The sequence below is a fragment of the Watersipora subatra genome, chromosome 11 (assembly GCF_963576615.1).
Source record: "Watersipora subatra chromosome 11, tzWatSuba1.1, whole genome shotgun sequence".
In the NCBI taxonomy this organism is placed as follows: Eukaryota; Metazoa; Bryozoa; class Gymnolaemata; order Cheilostomatida; family Watersiporidae; genus Watersipora; species Watersipora subatra.
In genome coordinates this window covers 24138439-24162730 of record NC_088718.1, presented here as the reverse complement: position 1 = coordinate 24162730, position 24292 = coordinate 24138439, and the positions used below count along the sequence as shown (strand labels likewise).

Sequence of the window (24292 nt, the reverse complement as noted above, 5' to 3'; positions counted from 1 at the left end):
TTGACTTTTTGCCTTTGAAAAGTGTAGCATTAGCCTTGTCAAATAATGGAAACTTTAAAGCCTGATTATAGCCAAAGATAACCATGCTCCAAGCCATGCTCATGTAGTATGTTCATGAATTCTCCCAACGATTAGCAGGGTGAATGTTTGTTATATTGTCCTACCTGTGGAAGCTTTTCTCTGGGCATTTTCTTGGATAATTGGAACATCCAAAAGCAACGCAGCAATTCTTACTAGTCCTCTCAGATGACTGTGAGCTTGATGAATAATGGTGAGATCGCTGCCAAAATAGCAATGAATATGAATTCCATTCTGACTTAGTGATTTATAGCAAGATGGTATCCAAATTAATGACTCAAGCATCACAAAGTAGCAGTATTACACAAGCAGCTCCTTGGGCAAAGTTAAGGAAACCTTCCAAGAGAGAGTCAATCAGTTAATGAATCAAACAAGTTGAAGTTGATAGTAACTTGACAAACAATGATGTCTGCTGATTTGATTGTCTTCAATAATTTTTTCAAAGTGTCAAATATGGGGAAAATATGTCCACTATTGGTATGAAAACTGTTCTAGTTTTTACTATAAAGCCTTACAGCTGATATTTAGGAGTTCCAAGCCTATCTTTGATATTAAAAGTAGTAAAAAACTCACCTTAGTAGCAGCTGACACACCCTTCTCAGCTTCAGCCATTGTAAACTAATGATGAATCTTGCGGTCAGTCAAGCGTAAGGTACAATATGATTACGTTGCGTCATGGCATTTACGTCTGACAAGGCCACCAATGGGGCTAGCTATTATTGGCCAATCTAGGTATATATATCTATGCCTAGACCACATATCTGTGAAACATGTGTGTCCTAGACCATATATCTGTGAAACATGTGTGACCTAGACCATATATCTGTGAAACATGTGTGACCTAAACCATATATCTGTGAAACATGTGTGACCTAGACCATATATCTGTGAAACATGTGTGTCCTAGACCATATATCTGTGAAACATGTGTGACCTAGACCATATATCTGTGAAACATGTGTGACCTAGACCATATATCTGTGAAACATGTGTGTCCTAGACCATATATCTGTGAAACATGTGTGACCTAAACCATATATCTGTGAAACATGTGTGACCTAGACCATATATCTGTGAAACATGTGTGACCTAGACCATATATCTGTGAAACATGTGTTACCTAGACCATATATCTGTGAAACATGTGTTACCTAGACCATATATCTGTGAAACATGTGTGTCTTAGACCATATATCTGTAAAACATGTGTGACCTAGACCATATATCTGTGAAACATGTGTGTCCTAGACCATATATCTGTGAAACATGTGTGTCCTAGACCATATATCTGTGAAACATGTGTGACCTAGACCATATATCTGTGAAACATGTGTTACCTAGACCATATATCTGTGAAACATGTGTTACCTAGACCATATATCTGTGAAACATGTGTGTCTTAGACCATATATCTGTAAAACATGTGTGACCTTGACCATATGTCTGTGAAACATGTGTGTCCTAGACCACATATCTGTTAAACATGTGTGTACATTTCTTAAAGACCTGTGTTTCAGCATCATTTATAGATTGGTAGTTGCCAGTCCCTGGTGGTGCAAAGGATCTCATCACTGTATTTTCAAAAGCAAGATTTTATCACTCTGAAATGCAATACGTTGTGCCTTTAATCTGCCCAGATTTATGTCATTTATTGGTAGGTGTCTGATTCGGCTTCTTAAACCACCAATCAATCTGTGTCCATCCAAAGCGTTACATTGCATCATCTTTCTTATTTGAACTAGACATGTCTCTACCCTTTTGATGTACTCTGGAGACTTGTGAGATACAGTATGTTACAGGTGCCTGATGACATAGTACCATCTCATGCCAGTCATACTTTGAATGAGAACGCGATGGATCAGACATGTGACAGGAAGGACGAGGCAGAAGGCATGCAGACGGATGCACCAAGAACGTCTGACTTGGATGACTCTAACATGCAGACTGACTGTATAGACTCATAGCTTGTACATATATGCTTGTATATAGATATATTTCATATCCGTGCTTCTGACTAGAATTAGTGGTCTATCTCGGTAGAAATTATTGAAGGAGTATGAACCATATGCGTAGGTTTCAGGCTGAGGAGCGACTTCAATGAATTATAGTATATTCTTACAAAAATATTAGTCTTAACATACTCTGGTTTTATCACATGAAGTGAACTTTTGAATATATTGCTTTAGAACACAAACTTCATTATTAAACGGAGTTACTCAGGTATGCTATCAATCAAAATTATAATCAATGACTATAATTGTCTTTTATAAAAATGTATTGTCTGATCTATGGGGCTGTAGTACACATGGTAAACTAAGTAAGGAATTAGACACAAAAGCAAGTTTATTTTCTTGTGTACTATAGAAATGATGCGTACATTTTCACCAGCAAAGATGGGATAGTCAAAACTGGTGAATCTCTAACCAAATAGCATTTAAAATATTGCTAATAATCATGCTAATGATCATGCTGATAATAACTAGCTGAAAGCCACAGACAGTAAAAGCATAGAGGTATATAGAGAGTACAGAGAGTTATCCATGGCTACAGGGTTGTTGAAGAATATTTATAAGAGCAGAAAGTCTTTATCTAGTTCAAATCAAGTTAAATCTGTATGAAGTTGTCTGCTCATAGCTCTGTTCTTGGCTTGGGGCTCAATACATTTGTGTTTTAATCTTATTCACATAACTCTCTGCAACTTATTTAGACTAAGAACCGTAATTAATAAAAAGCTTTAAAGCCATCTTGAAATTTGAGCGTAAAAGCCGTAAGTAATTTGAACAGCCAGTTACTTTCTTTTGACTTAACAATTTTTGTCGTCTGCACAAGGTTTATGGGAGACGACAGAGAACTTTTGAATTTTGTCACTCGGTCCCAAAGCCCTGTTGTTGTCACAAGGTTGGGCGATTTGGTTACATTTTCCAAAATTTTTTCAGAGCTGTTGGAAGTAATCTCAAAGTCAGTGGAAGTGTCAGTTTCGTTACCGGCTTGCAAAGTTGGTAAGGTTAGATATCTATTGCACAGTTGTCCCTTGCAATAGCACATCTGAACATCACCGTTGGCAGCATTGCAGTTTGGAATTTGTGTCATCCATTTATCATGCTTAATCCCGCAAGTTCTCATCACTGCAACATAGAAAGTGATAGCTAGCAATACTACTGTTTGATAAGCACTAAAGAATATTTCTTTTAGCCGTTCAGTGATATACGAAAATTCACTTTTTTCAGAGACTCTGCAACAATTTTACATGGAGTTGAAAACAAGTTTGTTGCAATGTAAAACAACATATAACACATGAGGTCTAAAATACCTCAACGCCATGATCAGGTTTAGTATAAAGTGGGTATAAAGTAGTATGTAATAGAGTATAAAGTAGTATGTAATAAAGTAGAGTATAAAGTAGTATGTAATAAAGTAAAGTATAAAGTAGTATGTAATAAAGTAGAGTATAAAGTAGTATGTAATAAAGTAAAGTATAAAGTAGTATGTAATAAAGTAGAGTATAAAGTAGTATGTAATAAAGTAGAGTATAAAGTAGGAAGTAATAAAGTAGAGTATAAAATAGTATGTAATAAAGTAGAGTATAAAGTAGTATGTAATAAAGTAAAGTATAAAGTAGTATGTAATAAAGTAGAGTATAAAGTAGTATGTAATAAAGTAAAGTATAAAGTAGTATGTAATAAAGTATAGTATAAAGTAGTATGTAATAAAGTAGAGTATAAAGTAGTATGTAATAAAGTAAAGTATAAAGTAGTATGTAATAAAGTAAAGTATAAAGTAGTATGTAATAAAGTAAAGTATAAAGTAGTATGTAATAAAGTAAAGTATAAAGTAGTATGTAATAAAGTAGAGTATAAAGTAGTATGTAATAAAGTAAAGTATAAAGTAGTATGTAATAAAGTATAGTATAAAGTAGTATGTAATAAAGTAGAGTATAAAGTAGTATGTAATAAAGTAAAGTATAAAGTAGTATGTAATAAAGTAGAGTATAAAGTAGTATGTAATAAAGTAGAGTATAAAGTAGTATGTAATAAAGTAGAGTATAAAGTAGTATGTAATAAAGTAAAGTATAAAGTAGTATGTAATAAAGTAGAGTATAAAGTAGTATGTAATAAAGTAGAGTATAAAGTAGTATGTAATAAAGTAGAGTATAAAGTAGGAAGTAATAAAGGGTTTCCTCTGAATAAAACGTTCAGCAAATGGCATGCTTAGCAACAACCTTCTCCCGTCGACCATAAAACTTATCGGTACCCGCATGTACTCATAAGTTTTCATGTTTCTATTATCCTCACTGAAACCCAGGCAGTCTAATGTGAAGCTAGTGTGAAAACTAGATGGATGTCCGGTGTTGCAAGGGTAATAAAGATGGGTTTTGCATAAAAAATTGATTTCTAATCGGTCAATTTTGTTTACCCTATGAATTTGAGTAAACTAAGCTAGTCGAGGTAAACTTTACTATAATAAGAGCTGTGTTCGTCCTTCTGAAGCTACCGTTAGGAAGAAAGATTGCCCCCATGATCTCTCAAACAACCGTAATCGTCAAGCGTGCTAGTTGAAGTGTGAAGCATGCTATTTTAACCAATCACTATTAAAGATTGGCAGGTGTAATAAGTATGGGCACAAGTATTCCATAGTATCGGAAGCTGGATGCATAGTGTAATGGAATAGCACACCTGTTTGCAGAACTGGAGGTTCCGAGTTAAATTGTGGTGCGAAGTGATTGTTTCATTCATGTAAGTTTATTGCTGTAACTGGACACATGAACGACAGACAGACAACAGACAAACAAACACTGAGATTTATAAATATACTAATTGTGCTATCCGGCGTTGCCCGGGTAGTATAAAAAGTCTTTTGACAGAAAATTGATTTGTATTTAACATATAACAACATTTGCCATTCTAGCTTTCAAACTACATATCATGAAAGAAATTTTTTGTGTAATTGAAATAAATTAAGAGAGAAATTAAAACAACTGTAAAGGTTTTCAAACTTTGTCAAACATCTACAACTTTAAAGCTTCATATCATGAGAAAAATGTTTTCTGCCAGTCTAATAAACTAAAAAAATAAAACAATTGTAAAAGGGATTAGATGTAAATGTAAAATAATTAGCAAGTAATAGCTAAATTAAGTCGGTCTTGTAACAATTACAATAAAAGATGATACGGTAATGATACAATAAATACACACTGAGAAAACAAAATAAAATTCGTGGATATGTTGAATTGATAATAGCAATTCTTGCATAAAAGTGTGTAGGTATAAAAAGGTTACTGTTCTACCAGAAGCTATCCATCAGATCTCTGAATATGACGATACTAATAAATATGACAGAATATGGTAGTATTTTGTAGTTGAAATTTTTTTAGAACATTTTCTGCCAAAAATGGTTGAATAAAAGAATAATATTAATAATAAAGATTGGAAACTAATCAAGTGATAATAATAGTGATAGGAAAATGAATAATGTTTAAACTTAAAACACGATATTCAATTTATGCTTAAAAGAATGCAAGTTGAAATAATAATGACGATGAAACAAACTTTAAGAAGCTTATATTATAAACTTCAAAAGTTGTAAGAAGTTTATAAATGTAATGAGAGAATGTAAAATTATATATATTTCTCAAAATATGTAAATTTATGTAAATATAAGAGAGTGAAGAATAACTTATACTTGCAATCGTACACGATAAATCTTACAGAAATCTTACAAATGTTTGTTGTAAAGTGTAAAATTAATTACGAAAAACTAATTGGTTAGGTTTAAAAAGAAAGATTTGTAAGCTAATACATCTAGTTGCACAACCCAGCGTTGCCCAGGTAATAAAAAAGTCTGTGAACAGAAAATTGATTTGTATTTAACATATAACAAAATTTGCCATTCTACCTAAAACCAACTGTAAAGGTTTTCAAACTTTTTGTCAAACAATTTTTAAACTTCATATCATGAGAAAAATGTTTCGTGCAGGTCAAATAAATTAAAAAAATAAAATGACTATAAAAGGGTTTAAATGTAAAAGTGAAATAATTAGCAAGTAACAGCTAAATTGAGTCTGTTTTGCTACGATTACAATATGAGATGATTCGGTAATGATACAATTAATATGAACTGAGAAAACAAAATAAAAATTCTGAGTATGTTGAATTGATAATAACAATTCTTGCTAGAAGTGTGTGTATAAAAAAAGTTACTGTTCCACCAACAGCTATCCATCAAAACTCTGAATACGATGATACTGGTACGATGATATGTTATGTAAAAATAAACTACAGTAGTGTCTTTGTCTGATCAAAGGTGAGAGAATATAGATTCTAGAGGATATTCCTACTCGAGATAATATAATTGTTCGCGTGAAAAGTATTAACCTTTCCGATGATTTAGCAATTGAACCTTAAGAAAAGCCGAAAATAGAGGTTCACAAAAACGCAAAAGAGGCATCGTGTTTCTTAGAGTTAATAGAATTTCATTGCCAAATTCTAATATCGAGAGAGTCTATTGTTGATATCGACAATAACAAATTAGCCCTAATACGTCGAGGACAAAAAAGCATAACGTGTCATGAAGCTAAAAGAAATTCATAGAGTTATGATTATTACATAATTTTTGTGTGAAAACGGAAAACTATGAATAGGTTATGTATAGAGGCGCACTAACCGGAGATTCCTGTTAATGCGCCCTAGCCGTGTAAAAGAAACCACGGAACAGCCGCACCCTTATATAAACCGCATGGCTCAAACCATCAGAAAAAAGTAGCAGCTAATAATCCGAAAAGTACGGTACTCCATAAGGTGGACAAACACAAAACGATTGCCGTGATATAGTAAATAGATTGCCAAATAGTGCCCCTCTCTAAGTATTAGTTATTAAAGTCACAAAATTTGTTTCGATAAATTTCTGTGCCTATAAAGCTTACCCTTAAAGCTGTGCAGTGACAAGTTTTGATGGCACCTGAAATATATTTCAGGTGCCATCAAAACTTGTCACTGTACAGCTTTAAGGGTTCTAATGTATTTAAAAGTTTCACTCTGATAAGGCACCGCAATCTAACCGCCATGTTTCTTTAGCTTCGCTGTACCTTCAACATCTCAACATAAAATAATTTGTATTATGCAGAGATTCCGCTATTTTATATTTGTGAAAATGTCAACAGTTGAAAAAAAGTTTTTTTTTTTATTATAAAACATCATTAAATTTTATAAATAGTTGGTGTACATTTCTATACTAAATTCTTTAGTATTATGCTATCAAAAAAAGAAACTACATGTATTTGCATAATTAAATGAACCATTTTTCAATTTTTTTCTTCTCAATTTACAAACCAGTTTATCAAAAAATATCTTCAAAGAAGCCTGCAGTTTCCTGATAATCAAATGTAATAATATTTATTCCTCAATTTTTATGGTTTACATGATTAAGTTATCCTTAAACACTGTCTAAAAGCTAATTTATGAATTCATGTTCTTATTAACTTGTCGAAAGGGAAAATCGAGCCCGAAAACATATTTTGAAGTTTCAGAAACATTTTTTTGAATATTCAGACATGATAACTTCCAAATAACTAAGATTTATTATCTCTGATTATTCAGAAATGATAACTCCCAGCTAATTAAGAGCTATCTTCTCTGAATATTAGCAAAATTAGCTGCAAACCATGTAGCCGCTTTTGTATGACCCATAATTGGGAGTTGTCATTTCTGCATATTTTCATTTACTATCGAACATTCTTTAAGGCTAAACAGCAACAGTATTGCTGTCAATTATTAGTACGTTATCATTGTATCATTGTAACCATCTAGTAACCTTTAAAGGTTGACTTGCAACAAAATTCACATTACAGTTATTTGGTATCAGAAGATTCACCATGTCTTACTCTGTTGTGATGTAGGTGCCAAAGATGAGGGAATGTGATTACAAGCTCTTAAAAGCTCAAAAACGAAGAGCCGCCGAAGATTGGAATCTATCTCAAAAATGGCTCAAATGTGACGTAGATGTGAGAGATGGTTTCTGTTTACACTTTCATGCAACCTTACTCGTCGAAATATTTTCACAAATCTACTTCACGCATTCAATAAAACCATGTCTATTGTTCTTACGCGTCTGTGTTATCGGTATCGTAACGCTGCCACTTTGAGCACTGATATCTCAAAACCTATCATAAAAATCTGTTTAATTTTTTAATCTTAGCTTGAACGATTGCATATCATCCTCTGATAAACATGATGAGCCTGTTGGTCACCTGCGATAATCGAAAGTGCTGCAAAAATTATTTGCGAAGTATTGGGTTACATGAACAGATTACGGCTTGCCGATTAGACCAGGCTGAAACAAAACTATAAAGTAGCGAGCATCTATATTTGATATGGGGTCTTCGGTAAAACCCGAAGTGTTTGTCATAAACTAGTGCTACGATAAGTTTTATATTGAGCTTTTAATGGGCCTTCCAATTCACGTGAGAACATCACGTGACAAGACAATAACCAAATTTCATGGCGACATCATAGAAATAAAGATATTCCAATCTACGGCGGCTTTTCGTTTTTGAGCTTTTAAGAGCTTGTAATCACATTTCCACATATTTGGCACCTACAACACAACAGAGTAAGACATGGTGAATCTTTTGATACCAAATAACTGTAATGGGAATTTTGTTGCAAGTCAACCTTTAACATTTTGCCAATTTTCATCAATTCAGAGTAGGCGGCCATTTGACTGGACTATGAAGGTAGAAAGGTTGTAGCCTGGCAATTCAAATGATGATGTTTTTATTATAGAGCTTGCCAGGATTCATGTTTGGCAGATAAACAATCCTATTTATGGTCATCTGGAAGTTTTTCTTGCCAACAAAAGTCAAGTTTGTTGTTTTTGGATAAAATTTTGACTGTTGCCATTGCGAAACTGATTGTATGTTGATATAACCTTGCAAATGCACTGATAGACTGCGTTTCACATGTTCCAGCACATCTGAAAGAAATAGATATACTTTAGCTTAGTTGTTAGGGTTGCACAATTTGGCTAATCCAACCACATGTTTCATCGAGTGTAAAGGTATTTTTAGAAATTATTTTTTGTGTGCAAATAAAGAGCATACAGACGCTACCCTACATATGAACATTTGTGTTAAGAACAACGGTAGATAAGAATGGGGTTGCGTGTAGCCTGTCTTGACAAACTGTTGTTTTTGCGAAGTTGTCCCCCCTCGCGCGGGCAAGCAACACAACAGCTTGTCACAAGACGTACTGCGCCTGATGCATCAGCTGCACTTATAGGGAGTTGTTCTCTTCTGTCTATGTGGCTTAGTTTCGATGTTATATCGGTCGCTCCATTGGTAATCATAACTGATTTCGAGCAAAAAATTATGTAGAAAAAATTAGATTACAACGTTTAACCAAAGACTGTTGGTTGTTTACAATTTTGTTGGAAACTTTAGTAAAACTTAAGAATAAAATAAATTGAAAATAAAATCTTTAAAAACAAATAAAACTGACATACAAAAATAGAAATTAAACTGACTGAGCGCACAAATAACGACATGTTTAGTCGCTGTTGTTGCCTAAGTTCTCAAGTTCTACTAAAGTTTACCGCAGTGACTGGTCGCTGGTTAAACGTTGTAATCTTATTTTTCTCTACATAAATTTTTGCGCGAAATTCGTTATGATTACCAATGGAGCGACCGACATAACATCGCAACCAAGCCGCATAGATAGAGGAGAACAACTCCCTATAAGTGCAGCTGATGCATCAGGTGCAGTACGTTTTGTGACAAGCTGTTGTGTTGCTCGCCCGCTTGACAGGGGACAACTCCGCAAAAACAACAGTTTGTCAAGACGGGCTAGGTTGCGTGTACAGGCGCTGCTTTACAGCCCTTTATAACTATACTTAACAATGTTGTATTTAAGCTCATTGCACTCAAAGCACTAAAAAAGTTTTAAATGAGTCCTAACAATTTTTTAAGCAGAGCAAAACTTTTACGTTTTGCTATTCAAAAAAACTGTCGCAAAAATAATGATAAACTTTTAGCCCGTGTCCACTGCATAAGTTATAGTCTGAGACAACTGCATAAGTTATAGCCTGAGACAACTGCATAAGTTATAGTCTGAGACAACTGCATAAGTTATAGTCTGAGACAACTGCATAAGTTATAGCCTGAGACAACTGCATAAGTTATAGTATGAGACAACTGCATAAGTTATAGCCTGAGACAACTGCATAAGTTATAGCCTGAGACAACTGCATAAGTTATAGCCTGAGACAATTGCATAAGTTATAGCCTGAGACAACTGCATAAGTTATAGTCTAAGACAACTGCATAAGTTATAGCCTGAGACAATTGCATAAGTTATAGTCCGAGATAAGTCTGCATAAGTTATAACCTGAGACAACTTACAAACAGATTCATTTAACAAACGCCCTTCTGGAATGTATCTCGTTCGTAAGTTGGGGTAATTAAGTCTGTAATGCATAATAAACAATTATTCATAAATCATAACTTTTCATGAAAACTATCTTTTTGTAGCCAATTAGTTTTTAGAATTGAGCTTCAAAAACTAAAAGCTTTAGCTGTTTCTGCGGATAGTTTAAAACTTCCGTATCGGTTCCTTATCTGTTTTCTACGGCTCATGATTGCTATTAGACTGAGTGTTTGTTGAAATATAAAACTATTATTATTATTATTATTATTGAAAGCACCTTTTTGAGGCAGTTCACATGAGTAATTGGTGCGCTGCTGTCCAGTTTTCTTAATGCTGCCCTGTTCAGTGAGCCGAGTTGAAGAACTGCCTGCAGCATAAACTTGAGCGACCAATGAAATCCCAGATCACAGTTTTTGACCTTGTAGCACACAATCGCTCTGGCCTGTCAGTTTACCTTGTATTAACTTCGAATTTGTGTTGTTCATTGTTTTGGTATTGTCTAGCCCTTCAAACCAACTAATAAAAACACAACTAATAAAAACAGTGTGACCAGAAGTAGGTACAGAAAAATATAGCATCATTCGCCGCAATGTTGAAATAGGTTTGTATCGTTTAATGGTGTTTAGACTTACACGTGTTTCGGATAAATATGAACAAGCATGTGTCGACTCCACTGCGACAAAGTACTTTGCTGGTAGCAGGTGGTACGGCACTCATTGTGAAATTCTCCTGGCATTGCCTTGTATAACAATGATGACAGTATATGCCATGCACCTGCCTCACTTCCAGGCTCACTACAAATAATTCTAGAAAACCTCAACCTTTCTTAAACAGCGCAGAGATGGACAAACAGCGGTCAGTCAAAGTAAACAAATTTAGACCTGAAATGTGAATATTCAGGAGAATACACTTGGGATTACTTAGATCAGGGGTAGGGAACCTATGGCTCTCGAGCTATTTGTGGCTCTATTGATGATTGCATCTGGCTCTTTGATAAACCAGTCGGAAAATAATCCGTAATTTTGCTGTTAATTTAATTAACATAATAATATAAATAATGCTGAAATTACAGTAACAATATACAAAATAAAAAATAACGTTCATTTAATAGAAATTTGTTTTCATTTGCAACCTTTTGATGTGGCACGCTCAACAAAGGGTTTTTAGTGCTTTTTGTACTCCGCTCTGCGCAGGCCGCACAGAGACCGCATGAGTCATTTTTAGATCAAAAAGTAAACCCTTCAAACCAAAATATGACTAAAAAAATTGTTCTTTGAACATTTTTGTTCAAAATTAATCCAGTTTTCCTATAATCTAAAAGTGCTTGAACATTAAGTTTGTTGGTCTTCCTTTTCAATTTTATGTTTTCGATGTTCAAAATATACATACGGCTCTCCTAGAATTAAATTTTGAAACATGTGGGTTTTTGGCTATCTCAATCAAAAAGGTTCCTGACCCCTGACTTAGATGTAGTAAATAACAGGTATAGCTTCTGCATAGCTCAATGCGGTCATTATTTGCATATACTGTAGCGTTAAATAAACACGCAGCCAACATAATTGCTGGCTTCACATGATCTCAGCTAAGTATCTACCATGGTAAGTATCTACCATGGTAAGTATCTACTATGGTAAGTATCTACCATGGTAAGTATCTACTATGGTAAGTATCTACCATGGTAATATGTTAAGATGCTTCACAGCTCTGTTCTTTAGTCTGTTGATCAAACTTCACTGAAATATTTGTTATGACAGATAATATAATAAAACAAAAAATATAGATATAACTTTTTGCTGCTTACATTAAGTTGAACAATCTATAAGGTAGGCCTAAGTGCGATACATAAGGTAAGTGTAATATATAAGGTAGGTGCAAATATCAATATAAGGTAAGTGCAACATATAAGGTTGGTGCAAATATCAGGTAAGTTTTTTCATTAGCCAGAACATTTGACGGAAATCAGCTCAGCGGTCTGTTGGTCAATCAAGCACTAGATTTTCATAGACAGACATTTCTTAGAAAAAGAGAGTATTGTGTACCGGTAGTTGCTATCCTAGAGACATACTTGCATAGACATACTTACATAGACATACTTACATAGACATACTTACATAGACATACTTACATAGACATACTTACATATACATACTTACATAGACATACTTACGTAGACATACTTACATACACATACTTACATAAACATACTTACATAGACATACTTACATAGACATACTTACATAGATATACTTACATAGACATACTTACATAGACATACTTACCTAGATATACTTACATAGACATACTTACATAGATATACTTACATAGGCATACTTACATAGATAAATTTACATAGACATATTTACATAGACATACTTACATAGACATACTTACATAGACATACTTACATAGATATACTTTCATAGACATACTTACATAGACATACTTACCTAGGCAGAGGAAGACACAGAGCTGAATTGTGAGGGTATTCATGGTGAGATACTGAGAGGCACTTGAGTGACTGATCACTTATCTTTTAACAGAAACAATGACCACAAAACGTGCTGCATCAGCATATCAATGGCGAGCCTGCCAATTCTTTGGCTTATAAAAACACCTATACTTGCCAGTAGCTGGTTATGTTGCAAGTTTAAAGGCAAAAAAATTGTCCAAGTAGGGAATACTCGAACATGATTATTTTTTTAGTGTTTGTGCAAATATTGCAGCTTACCTCGGCTGCAGCATGACTGTCGATGTAGGAGCAAGGAGCAGTGAGCCAACCTATGCCTGGTTTAGCATTCTTATCCAATAAAATAAGAGTTAAGGGAACCTCATGACCGGAGATAGGGCCAGTTGCAAAAAGTAATGTAAGGGTGGATGTCATTACTGTCACCACCAGTGGTAGTTTTTCGAAATTAAATCCGAACCTTTAGTTTTCAGGTCATTTGTCTTAGACCACTGGGCCTAGTGTTGGGCCAGTATATAATTTAGTGCCGGATAGGATATCCTTGCACTTTTTTGTCGGTTTTCCCGGTGTCGGTATCCTCGGTATTTACCATTTTCGGTATCCTTTGCCAACTAAGAAAGTTTGGTATTGTCGGTATTGTAGTTCGGTATTTGGTTTTCAGGGTGTGTTTAACTTCAGCTTACCTACTGCCCATTTTTATATAACACAGGTGAGAGATAAATCAAATATAAAACGTATAAATATATCAAACGTATCAAATATCAAACACAATACTGTATACGTTTAATATTTGATAAAATATAAAACGTATATTACGTTTTACATTTTATCAAGGTAAGACGTAATATAGTACTAGATACCTATAGGTAAGCATGGTAATGTTCGATGAAGAAAGTCAACGAATGTTTTCAGAATGTCTGAGAAAAAGTTGTGATTGCCAATAAGCGCTGAGCGACTCTTTTCGATTAGCGTGTTCCTCAAAGATGCGTTTTTGCTAACATCAATTGACGTGTGATTTTTATTTTTCATTCTCATTCAGTAACATAGCGATTGTGCGTGAGACGTCAAATGAGCTCTTTCATAAGCAGCTCATTGTGTGGGAGATTCTCCTGCGCACACGTCGCTGGGAATGCTATAGCCTGTAAAATACAAAAATCTTTCCGGATAACCAATTACCGATAGGCTTTCACGGATAAATACCGATCATATCAAACCGACCGCGGATAACTAGCTGTCACCGAAAATGATTGGTTTTCCGGATACCGATAAGCACTCGGTATCGGTAAAAGCGGATAACTCCTTACTGGCCCAACACTAACTGGGCCACACATTTTTATTGCCTGACACAGAATGGTTTCTCTGCCAGCATCATTACATCACAGTAGAGTAATTTTATTGGTTTTAAAATATACCCAGTTGATTTATTACAAAGATTGCTAATTCCTTAATCAGGTGTATACAGAAATCTTTAAAACAAAGAATGCAGTGATGTTTGACCACAATCAACCACAATCAACAACAGAGCAACATTGTTGGTTTAGCAACCATCAGTCCCACATGTTGAACTGTGCAAGTACAACATCATTGAAATTCTTGGTTGTAAGGTATTGTCTTCTATTTAGTACATCAAATTATAGTTTCAAAAATTTTCAGTTTTTTTTATTACTTACCATAGAGCTAACTGTCGAGATTGAAACTAGCGCTGAACGAGGAAAAATTCTACTGAAGTGAACACATCAATATGTATAAAAATGTAAGTTAAAATAAACATATACTTACAGCAGTTATATATATTAGCACATACTTACAGTAGTTATATATATTAGCACATACAGTAGTTATATATATTAGCACATACAGTAGTTATATATATATTAGCACATGCAGTAGTTATATATATTAGCCCATACTTACAGTCGTTGTATATATTAGCCCATACTTAAAGTAGTTATATACATGTATATTAGCACATACTTATAGTAGATATATATATTAGCACATACTTACAGTAGATATATATATTAGATATTATATACAATGCAGCGTTTAACGCAGCGTTAAACGCAGCGTTCAACACAGCGTTTAGCGTAGTGCGCAGCATTGCACGCAGCATTGTGTATAGCATTGCATATAGCATTGCGTATAGCATTGTATATAGCATTGCGTATAGCATTGCGTATAGCATTGCGTATAGCATTGTATATAGCATTGCGTATAGCATTGCGCATAGCATTGCGTATAGCATTGCGTATAGCATTGCGTATAGCATTGCGTATAGCATTGCGTATAGCATTGCGTATAGCATTGCGTATAGCATTGCGTATAGCATTGCGTATAGCATTGCGTATAGCATTGCGTATAGCATTGCGTATAGCATTGCGTATAGCATTGCGTATAGCATTGCGTATAGCATTGCGTATAGCATTGCGTATAGCATTGCGTATAGCATTGCGTATAGCATTGCGTATAGCATTGCGTATAGCATTGCGTATAGCATTGCGTATAGCATTGCGTATAGCATTGCATACATTTTGCTGTAGAGAGGGTGACAATGCTGGTATATAGAGTGGTGTGTGGAATAAACTGGACCTATTGGATGGAAAACTAAAATTCTCGTTCACAACATTGTTACTCGTTGTGAATTTAGCCATAAATTATATAATAAATTAATTCTCATTTTGTCCTAACTTTAAATATGTACACCAATTAGCTGTACCAAATTTCTTTGTTTAATGGTTGACAATGAAAATGTACGGATGTGATCGGACCACAATTTTTATTTCTCAGTTTCAAGTCATATATAATTATGTGAATGACTTGAAATCAGCAATTGTACGCAGCATGACTTACTCTAACTTACTCCCACTCACTCTGACGTACTCTAACTCACTCTAACTTACACTAAGGTCTAAACTATTGATGAGATTGCGTACTTCTCATTACTGTTATATTTATTCGTTGTATTTTCACATACACTAGTATTTCCTCATCTGCTTACATCAGTGTTTTCTTTTCACTTACTGAACTGTAATGTTCTGAGGTACTTTTGGCATATAAAGTCTAATTTCTGCAAAGATCTTACAGCGGATGTTGGAAAACTTGTGCGCTGAGGTGCTGACTTGTGCGCTGAGGTGCTGACGAGATACTCAACTCGACAACTACTGATTCAGTTGTATTCTCTTTGGATAAATGTAGCACCTGTTTATATTTTTATGTACTCTGGTGCTGTACTTCCACATGGTGTTGTACCTCCACATGGAGCTGTACCTCCACATGTTCTTCCCAAAAATAAAAAGGAGTACATCAGCTGGAGATAATAACGTAATGGAAACGTTAGCCACAGGAAATGCTCATATATTTGCTGGTGGGATTTCAATAAATAATACATGATCGTCTTAGTTAGATGTGTTTGCGACACAAGCGTGCACTCCCTTAGGCCGGAACTGGGGTGGTATCGCACGTCTCAACTCATCTGGGTGGGGTGTGTAGTGGCATTTGAGACCCGCTCCACAGCCACACGTCTGCCAGCTTGCCATTGAGTAGCAGTTTTCTCCCTCTTGCCAATATTTGATGCAACGACCTTGAAATATAGGAAACCTAGTTTTTCAGCCATAGAAAAACTCACAGGCTAATAAATCATTACAGAAATTTGTGTGCATGCTGCAGGTATGAACTTATGGGCAATTTCTTAGGCTATCTAGTTATGCTAAAACTGCCCGTAAGTTCGTACCTGCAGTTCGTACCTGCAGTGTGCACGCAAATGTTTGTAATGATTTTAACACTTCAACATCTACGATAATAGCTCTGATTCAAGATACAGCATTCTCTCCTGCAACGTAAATAACCTGTTCCATGAGCATTTATGTTATTTTATATTATACGAAGAGTAAAATACGTGTAAATAACCTAATCAGTTCAAAATCTTTACAAACTCACCTCTTTGGCTCTTCAAAAAAAACAGGACAAATCTTTAATTTAATGGCTGCACAGTAACTGCACTATTATTGGTTTGTGTCAACGACATTTCTCTGATCACTTCCGTTTGGTTTATTATCTAGCTAAGGGAAGCGCACACAGGCCTGTATTACCAAGCCTGTATTATAAACCTTTAGACAGCAGGGTTTATCGTGCAAAAGAAAGATGTAAAAAAAATTTTTGTATGTCTAAAATAAAATAAACCAAAATTTTCAATAATTTTAACTATAATAAGAGCAGTATCTGTCTGTTCGTCTTCTTATCGGCCCGTCGGCCCGTCCAATCGTCCGGTTGAATGGTCAGATCGACCAGATGGTTAGACAAACGATCAACCAGTATTCAACCGTGACATCATTACACTATGTGACCGGTATCCTTTGCCACAGATCAAGGTTAGAATAAAAGATAGCTTTCTACGAGATTCCAACTCGTTACATTGAGATTGATAGATCAACACTCTAACATCTAGTAATTGTGCAGCTACATATTCTCTGCGCTTTACCGCCACACCTGACAATCTCTCACAGCCAACTAGATTACCAGAGTACTCAAAGTGTCTATATACGTGTATATATAATAGAGAACGCTATACATTGTTTTCTCTCCCGAGTCAAAGAGCAAACGATCTTGTTAAGGCTTATTAAAAGATTCTTAATTTTCTACTTGAATTTTGGGAGTTTGCTCCCCTTGGCCTGTGTACGTTATATGGAGTTTTTCCCGATTAATGAAGCAAGAACTTTACATCTACTGTAAATGGAGAATACCTTATCCAAATGACGTTAATTGTTACAGCTACATGTAGCCTAAGTAAGTCTATAGTTACTCCTAGGCTATGCATTATAATTCTGTGTCTTTTGCAAGGGAAATATTATACATGAAAATTTGCACTTTTAAATCCTATAATTCACTGCTAGAGCTTGCTTCTACAAAGTTAAAAATTGAATGTGTATACGACGTTCAAATATTTGAAGTCGTCCTCCAATCCCCATCGCTTTTTAACAACATTCAGCTAAGAAGCTAAGTAAACTGTTTCTATATCAACAAACTAGAATATATAACGGAGGTTACCTGGTCTGCCAAACTACAATATATAACGGATATATATATATTGTATATATATAAACTACAATATATAACGGATATATATATTTATATTGTAAATATAAACTACAATATATAACGAATATATATATTGTATATATATAAACTACAATATATAATGGATATATATATATACTGCATATATATAAACTACAATATATAACGGATATATATATATTGTATATATATAAACTACAATATATAACGGCTATATATATATTGTATATATATATATATATATCCGTTATATATTGTAGTTTATATTGTATATACACAAACTACAATATATAACGGATATATATATATTGTATATATATATAAACTATAATATATAACGGATATATATATATATTGTATATATAAACTACAATATATAATGGATATATATATATTGTATATATATAAACTACAATATATAATGGATATATATTGTATATATATATAAATTACAATATATAACAGATAGATATATATTGTATATAGATAAACTACAATATATAATGGATATATATATATATACTGCATATATATAAACTACAATATATAACGGATATATATATATATATTGTATATATATAAACTATAATATATAACGGATATATATATATTGTATATATATAAACTACAATATATAACGGCGATATATATATTGTATATATATATATCCGTTATACATTGTAGTTTATATTGTATATACACAAACTACAATATATAACGGATATATATATATATTGTATATATATAAACTATAATATATAACGGATATATATATATTGTATATATATATAAATTACAATATATAACAGATAAATATATATTGTATATAGATAAACTACAATATATAATGGATATATATATATACTGCATATATATAAACTACAATATATAACGGATATATATATATATTGTATATATATAAACTATAATATATAACGGATATATATATATTGTATATATATAAACTACAATATATAACGGCGATATATATATTGTATATATATATATCCGTTATACATTGTAGTTTATATTGTATATACACAAACTACAATATATAACGGATATATATATATTGTATATATATATAAACTATAATATATAACGGATATATATATATATTGTATATATATATAAATTACAATATATAACAGATAAATATATATTGTATATAGATAAACTACAATATATAATGGATATATATATACTGCATATATATAAACTACAATATATAACGGATATATATATATATATATATTGTATATATATAAACTACAATATATAATGGATATATATATATATTGTATATATATATAAATTACAATATATAACAGATAAATATATATTGTATATAGATAAACTAGAATATATAATGGAGGTTACCTGGTCTGCCAAAAGGGAACACGGGTCTCAGCATGTCAACTTCGTCTCTTTTGCTGAGTTTGAAAAATTCTGACTCATCAATACAGCACTCTGTTGCATCACATCCTGTTTTTGCTGCTGGGTCCGAGGAAGGGTTGCACTCTTTGATCAGGGCCTAAAGTAGGATGGAGCAGAGGCTAATCTTTAATGTAGAGAAGTCCTCAGTCTAATTGTAATAGTTGGATGCTTATAGTTTGTTATAGTCCGTTGTAGAAAACGCAAAACAACTATTTTCATTTTTTCTTTTAGTTGAAAGCAATGCTGGAACATTAGATGTTAGTGCTCCTAATTGCAGCTTTACAACTAATTGCAGAATTAGTTGTTATTGGAATATTAAACCTTTCCATTGTAACATTGTCTCTTTTACAGCCTGGTCAACTTACTGTAACATTGTAACTTACTGTAACTCAGTGCAGCATTGAAACTTATTGCAGTATTGCAACTTATTGCAGTATTGCAACTTAATGTGGTATTGTAACTTATTGCAGTATTGTAACTTATTGCAGTGTTGCAACTAATTGCAGTATGGCAACTTATTACAGTATTGCAACTTATTGCAGTATTGCAACATATTGCAACTTATTGCAGTATTGAAACTTATTGCAGTTTTGCAACTTGTTGCAGCACTGTAACTCAGTGCAGTACTGAAACTTATTGCAGTATTGCAACCTATTGCAATATTGCAACCTATTGCAGTATTGCAACTTATTGCAATATTGCAACTTATTACAGTATTGCAACTTATTTCAATATTGCAATTGATTGCAGTATTGTAACTTATTGCAGTATGGCAACTTATTGCAGTATTGCAACTTATTGCAGTATGGCAACTTATTGCATTATTGCACTTATTGCAGTATTGCAACTTACTGCAGTATTGAAACTTATTGCAGTATTGCAACTTATTGCAGTATTGCAACTTATTGCAGTACTGTAACTTATTGCAGTATTGCAACTTATTGCAGTATTGTAGCTTATTGCAGTATTGCAATTGATTGCAGTGTTGAAACTTATTGCAGTATTGCAACTTATTGCAGTATTGCAACTTATTGTAGTATTGCAACTTATTGCAGTATTGCAACTTATTGCAGTATTGTAACTTATTGCAGTATTGCAATTGATTGCAGTGTTGAAACTCATTGCAGTATTGCAATTGATTGCAGTGTTGAAACTTATTGCAGTATGGCAACTTATTGCAGTATTGCAACTTATTGCAGTATTGTAACTTATTGCAGTATTGCAATTGATTGCAGTGTTGCAACTCATTGCAGTATTGCAATTGATTGCAGTGTTGAAACTTATTGCAGTATGGCAACTTATTGCAGTATTGAAACTTATTGCAGTATTGCAACTTATTGCAATATTGCAACTTGTTGCAGCAACAAATTGCCACTGCCAATTTGGCTATTGAATACTCTATATGATGGAACAGAATGGTACACCACACCATTTTCTGCATAGTGATTGGCCAGCTTGATAACCAATCAAAAGCACATTAACTTTTGTACTCTACCTTCCATAATTGTAGATAAAACAGTCTAGTCTCTAGTGTATTTTAGAGAAGACAACTCCAACCAGTCACCATATTACATAGGCCTCTTATCATTTATTTTATGCATTTCCAAATGAGTTATTCATTATTGAAAATATTAAAATCAGGGCGTGTCTTATTACCCTCATTCTATCAATGTGTTTCATTCTACCAGAGCTATATTTCACTAAACTATACTATATACTATATACACACTATACACATTATCATTTTATGGTGTCTCACAATGACACTTCAGATGTGATCAAAAAAATTAGAAGCAGTCGTCATATGAATGTAGTCAAATCTGACTCCTCACACAGCTGTCAAATATTCAATCAAACATTTCAGTGCTGCTCCATAGGAAGTGCGCAATATAATTAATAAATATAATTATTAAATGGGATAGTAAACTATTTATGAATTACCAAACCATACAGTAAAATTATTTTTGCCTGTTATTTTAATGCTAAGGACCAAAAACTCATCTGCTCTAAAATATTAAAACCAAAAAGATAGAATAAACAAAAAAGCATTTAAATTATGTGTATATTATATATTATATATAATATAGTGCGGGATATATAATATTAATCTGAGAATAACAACGTTCATTTTAAATTACATACTGTATGTTTTATTGAAAATGCTACTCACAGCTTGTGTACATGCCAGCATGACGCCAATAAGAACGAGAGACTTCATAATGTAGAGTGACAGCAGGAGACAGGTGACAAATGTGGCAGTAAGGTGACGGAGTGGCAGAGAGATCAGACATGCTAAGTTATAAGGGGAGTCATCATAATCAGTGTGGGAGCTGACAGCTTGAGCTCGTAGATGACATCATAATAGGCCATACACTATCTTAAGCCTGGTTTAAACGGAAGGCTGTGGGAATGCATTGCTGACAGAAAATTAATAGTCCATAAATGAGACCATTGATTTTATTGACATAATGTGGTGGAAGCCAGGAAGACAGCCACTAAGGACATTAACACATATATTATATATATATATATATATATATATATATATATATATATATATATATATATATATTATATATATATATATATATTATATATATATATATATATATTATATATATATATATATATATATATATATATATATATATATATATATATATATAGTACATGTACGTACATATGCTAGTGCCCAAATGGAGGCCCGCGGGCCTGATCAGGCCCCCAGCTGTTGTAATTTTTTTTAATGTTTTGCAAATTTCAAAGAGTTTGTTTGGCAATGCATTATTGTTGTTGTATCAGTAGTAATTATTACCATACTTTTCGGAATATTAACCGCATCGCTATATAGGCTGCATCTGCTTTATTTAAAAAAAACGATAATAAAACAATACATAGGCCGCACTTTTTGTATATGCCACAGAACTCATGACGGTGCTTTTAACACGGCAGCAAGTTTGCTAATTAAAATGAAACAGTGCCGTTAACACTGTTTGGTATTAACCGACGCTTTTTAACCCAGTGCCTAATGGAACAGGCTTGTTAGGCATTGTTTCATTTTTCTTTTACCGCTAGAGGCGCACTAACCGCAGATTTCGGTTAATGCGCCCTTACGGTGAAAGAAAAAACTGCAGAATAGCCACAGCCTCTAAATCAGTCGCATGGCTCAAAACATCGGAAAAAAAGTAACGGCTAATAATCCGAAAGGTACTGTAGTGATCTGAAATCATCTGAACAGCATTATTGACAATACTAGAGTTTAGTTTTGAGTTAGTGTGGGGATTTCTCAGCATAAATTGTTTGATTAGGGAATATCCAACAGTCTCCCATTTGAGATCGCTTCAACTTTAGCTTTTTACCTCTAAGGAATTTCCCAGCTTGCATTTTGAAGACTTCTACTATGACTAATGATTTGAAAAAATAATTCGTAAGCAATCATGGCTCAGAGATTAGTAGACAGAGAAAACCGACTTTTTTATCCAGATTGGACTACATAATTTTTTTTTCATGAAGTGAAAGGGAAACCTATATGTTTGATATGCAATAATTCAGTTGCTGTAAACAAGGTAGCAAATGTCAAAAGGCATTACACTGAAAATCATCCTGACTATGACGGAAGAATTCCTTCAGGTACATGTATAGCTACGTAGGAGGCAGGAACAGCTTGATAGATTAACATGGCAGGCTAATTGACAAATGGCTATGATGAGGGGAGCTACAAGCTTGCAACAAAGAGCAGCTACTGCTGGTTATGAGGATTATTATAAAATTGTCAAGGCAATGGCTCCATACAGCCACAGCAAACTGTTCAAAGAATGCATAGTTTCAGCCGTTCCTGCATCCTACCCTGAAAAGCTAGATATTCAGCAAGCTGTTGAGTCAGTCCCGCTATCTAGGAATACGTGTGCACGACGGGTAAAAGTTATTGCCAATCATGTGACTGAAGGTGTCATATATAACTTGCAGTATATTCAGTTGCAGTAGATGAGAGTACTGACATAAACGATGTTGCTCAGCTGAGTGTGTTTGGTCGGTATTATCTCAACAAGTTTAGTGAGGCATAGTTATAGATTAGACAGATCTTGCTTAGATTTGCATATAGTTATAGATTAGACAGTTCCTGCCTGGATGTGCATATAGTTATAGATTAGACAGTTCCTGCTTAGATGTGCATATAGTCATAGATTAGACAGTTTCTGCCTAGATGTGCATACAGTTATAGATTAGACAGCTCCTGCCTGGATGTGCATATAGTTATAGATTAGACAGTTCCTGCCTGGATGTGCATATAGTTATAGATTAGACAGTTCCTGCTTAGATGTGCATATAGTCATAGATTAGACAGTTTCTGCCTAGATGTGCATACAGTTATAGATTAGACAGCTCCTGCCTGGATGTGCATATAGTTATAGATTAGACAGTTCCTGCTTAGATGTGCATATAGTTATAGATTAGACAGTTCTTGCTTAGATGTGCATATAGTCATAGATTAGACAGTTTCTGCCTAGATGTGCATACAGTTATAGATTAGACAGCTCCTGCCTGGATGTGCATATAGTTATAGATTAGACAGTTCCTGCCTGGATGTGCATATAGTTATAGATTAGACAGTTCCTGCTTAGATGTGCATATAGTCATAGATTAGACAGTTTCTGCCTAGATGTGCATACAGTTATAGATTAGACAGCTCCTGCCTGGATGTGCATATAGTTATAGATTAGACAGTTCTTGCTTAGATGTGCATATAGTCATAGATTAGACAGTTCCTGCATAGATGTGCATACAGTTATAGATTAGACAGCTCCTGCCTGAATGTGCATATAGT

The 24292-nt window shown here is 33.7% G+C and overlaps 1 protein-coding gene and 1 long non-coding RNA gene across 2 annotated transcripts; both read right to left on the bottom strand.

The window, feature by feature from the left end:
- Positions 1 to 2234: 2234 nt before the first annotated feature.
- Positions 2235 to 13031, bottom strand: LOC137408590 (uncharacterized). Its single transcript, XR_010980101.1, has 3 exons — positions 12941 to 13031; positions 11126 to 11287; positions 2235 to 3203 (listed from the first exon to the last, which is right to left on the bottom strand). It is a non-coding gene; the product is annotated as an uncharacterized lncRNA (long non-coding RNA).
- Positions 13032 to 16318: 3287 nt separating this feature from the next.
- On the bottom strand, positions 16319 to 21725 carry LOC137408809 (U3-aranetoxin-Ce1a-like). The gene is made up of 3 exons (XM_068095394.1): positions 21638 to 21725; positions 19411 to 19564; positions 16319 to 16537 (listed from the first exon to the last, which is right to left on the bottom strand). The coding sequence occupies exons 1-3, from the start codon at positions 21683 to 21685 to the stop codon at positions 16353 to 16355; spliced, it is 387 nt and encodes a 128-aa protein (XP_067951495.1). The 5' UTR covers positions 21686 to 21725; the 3' UTR covers positions 16319 to 16352.
- Positions 21726 to 24292: the final 2567 nt, after the last annotated feature.

Bases quoted from the DNA above. Each gene is read 5' to 3' on its own strand.
- LOC137408809 (XM_068095394.1), bottom strand. From the start codon at position 21,685: ATGAAGTCTCTCGTTCTTATTGGCGTCATGCTGGCATGTACACAAGCT. The intron at 19,565-21,637 runs GTGAGTAGCATT...ATCCTACTTTAG, and splicing joins TGCTGGCATGTACACAAGCT to GCCCTGATCAAAGAGTGCAA. The intron at 16,538-19,410 runs GTAACCTCCATT...CTATATTTCAAG, and splicing joins GTTCCCTTTTGGCAGACCAG to GTCGTTGCATCAAATATTGG.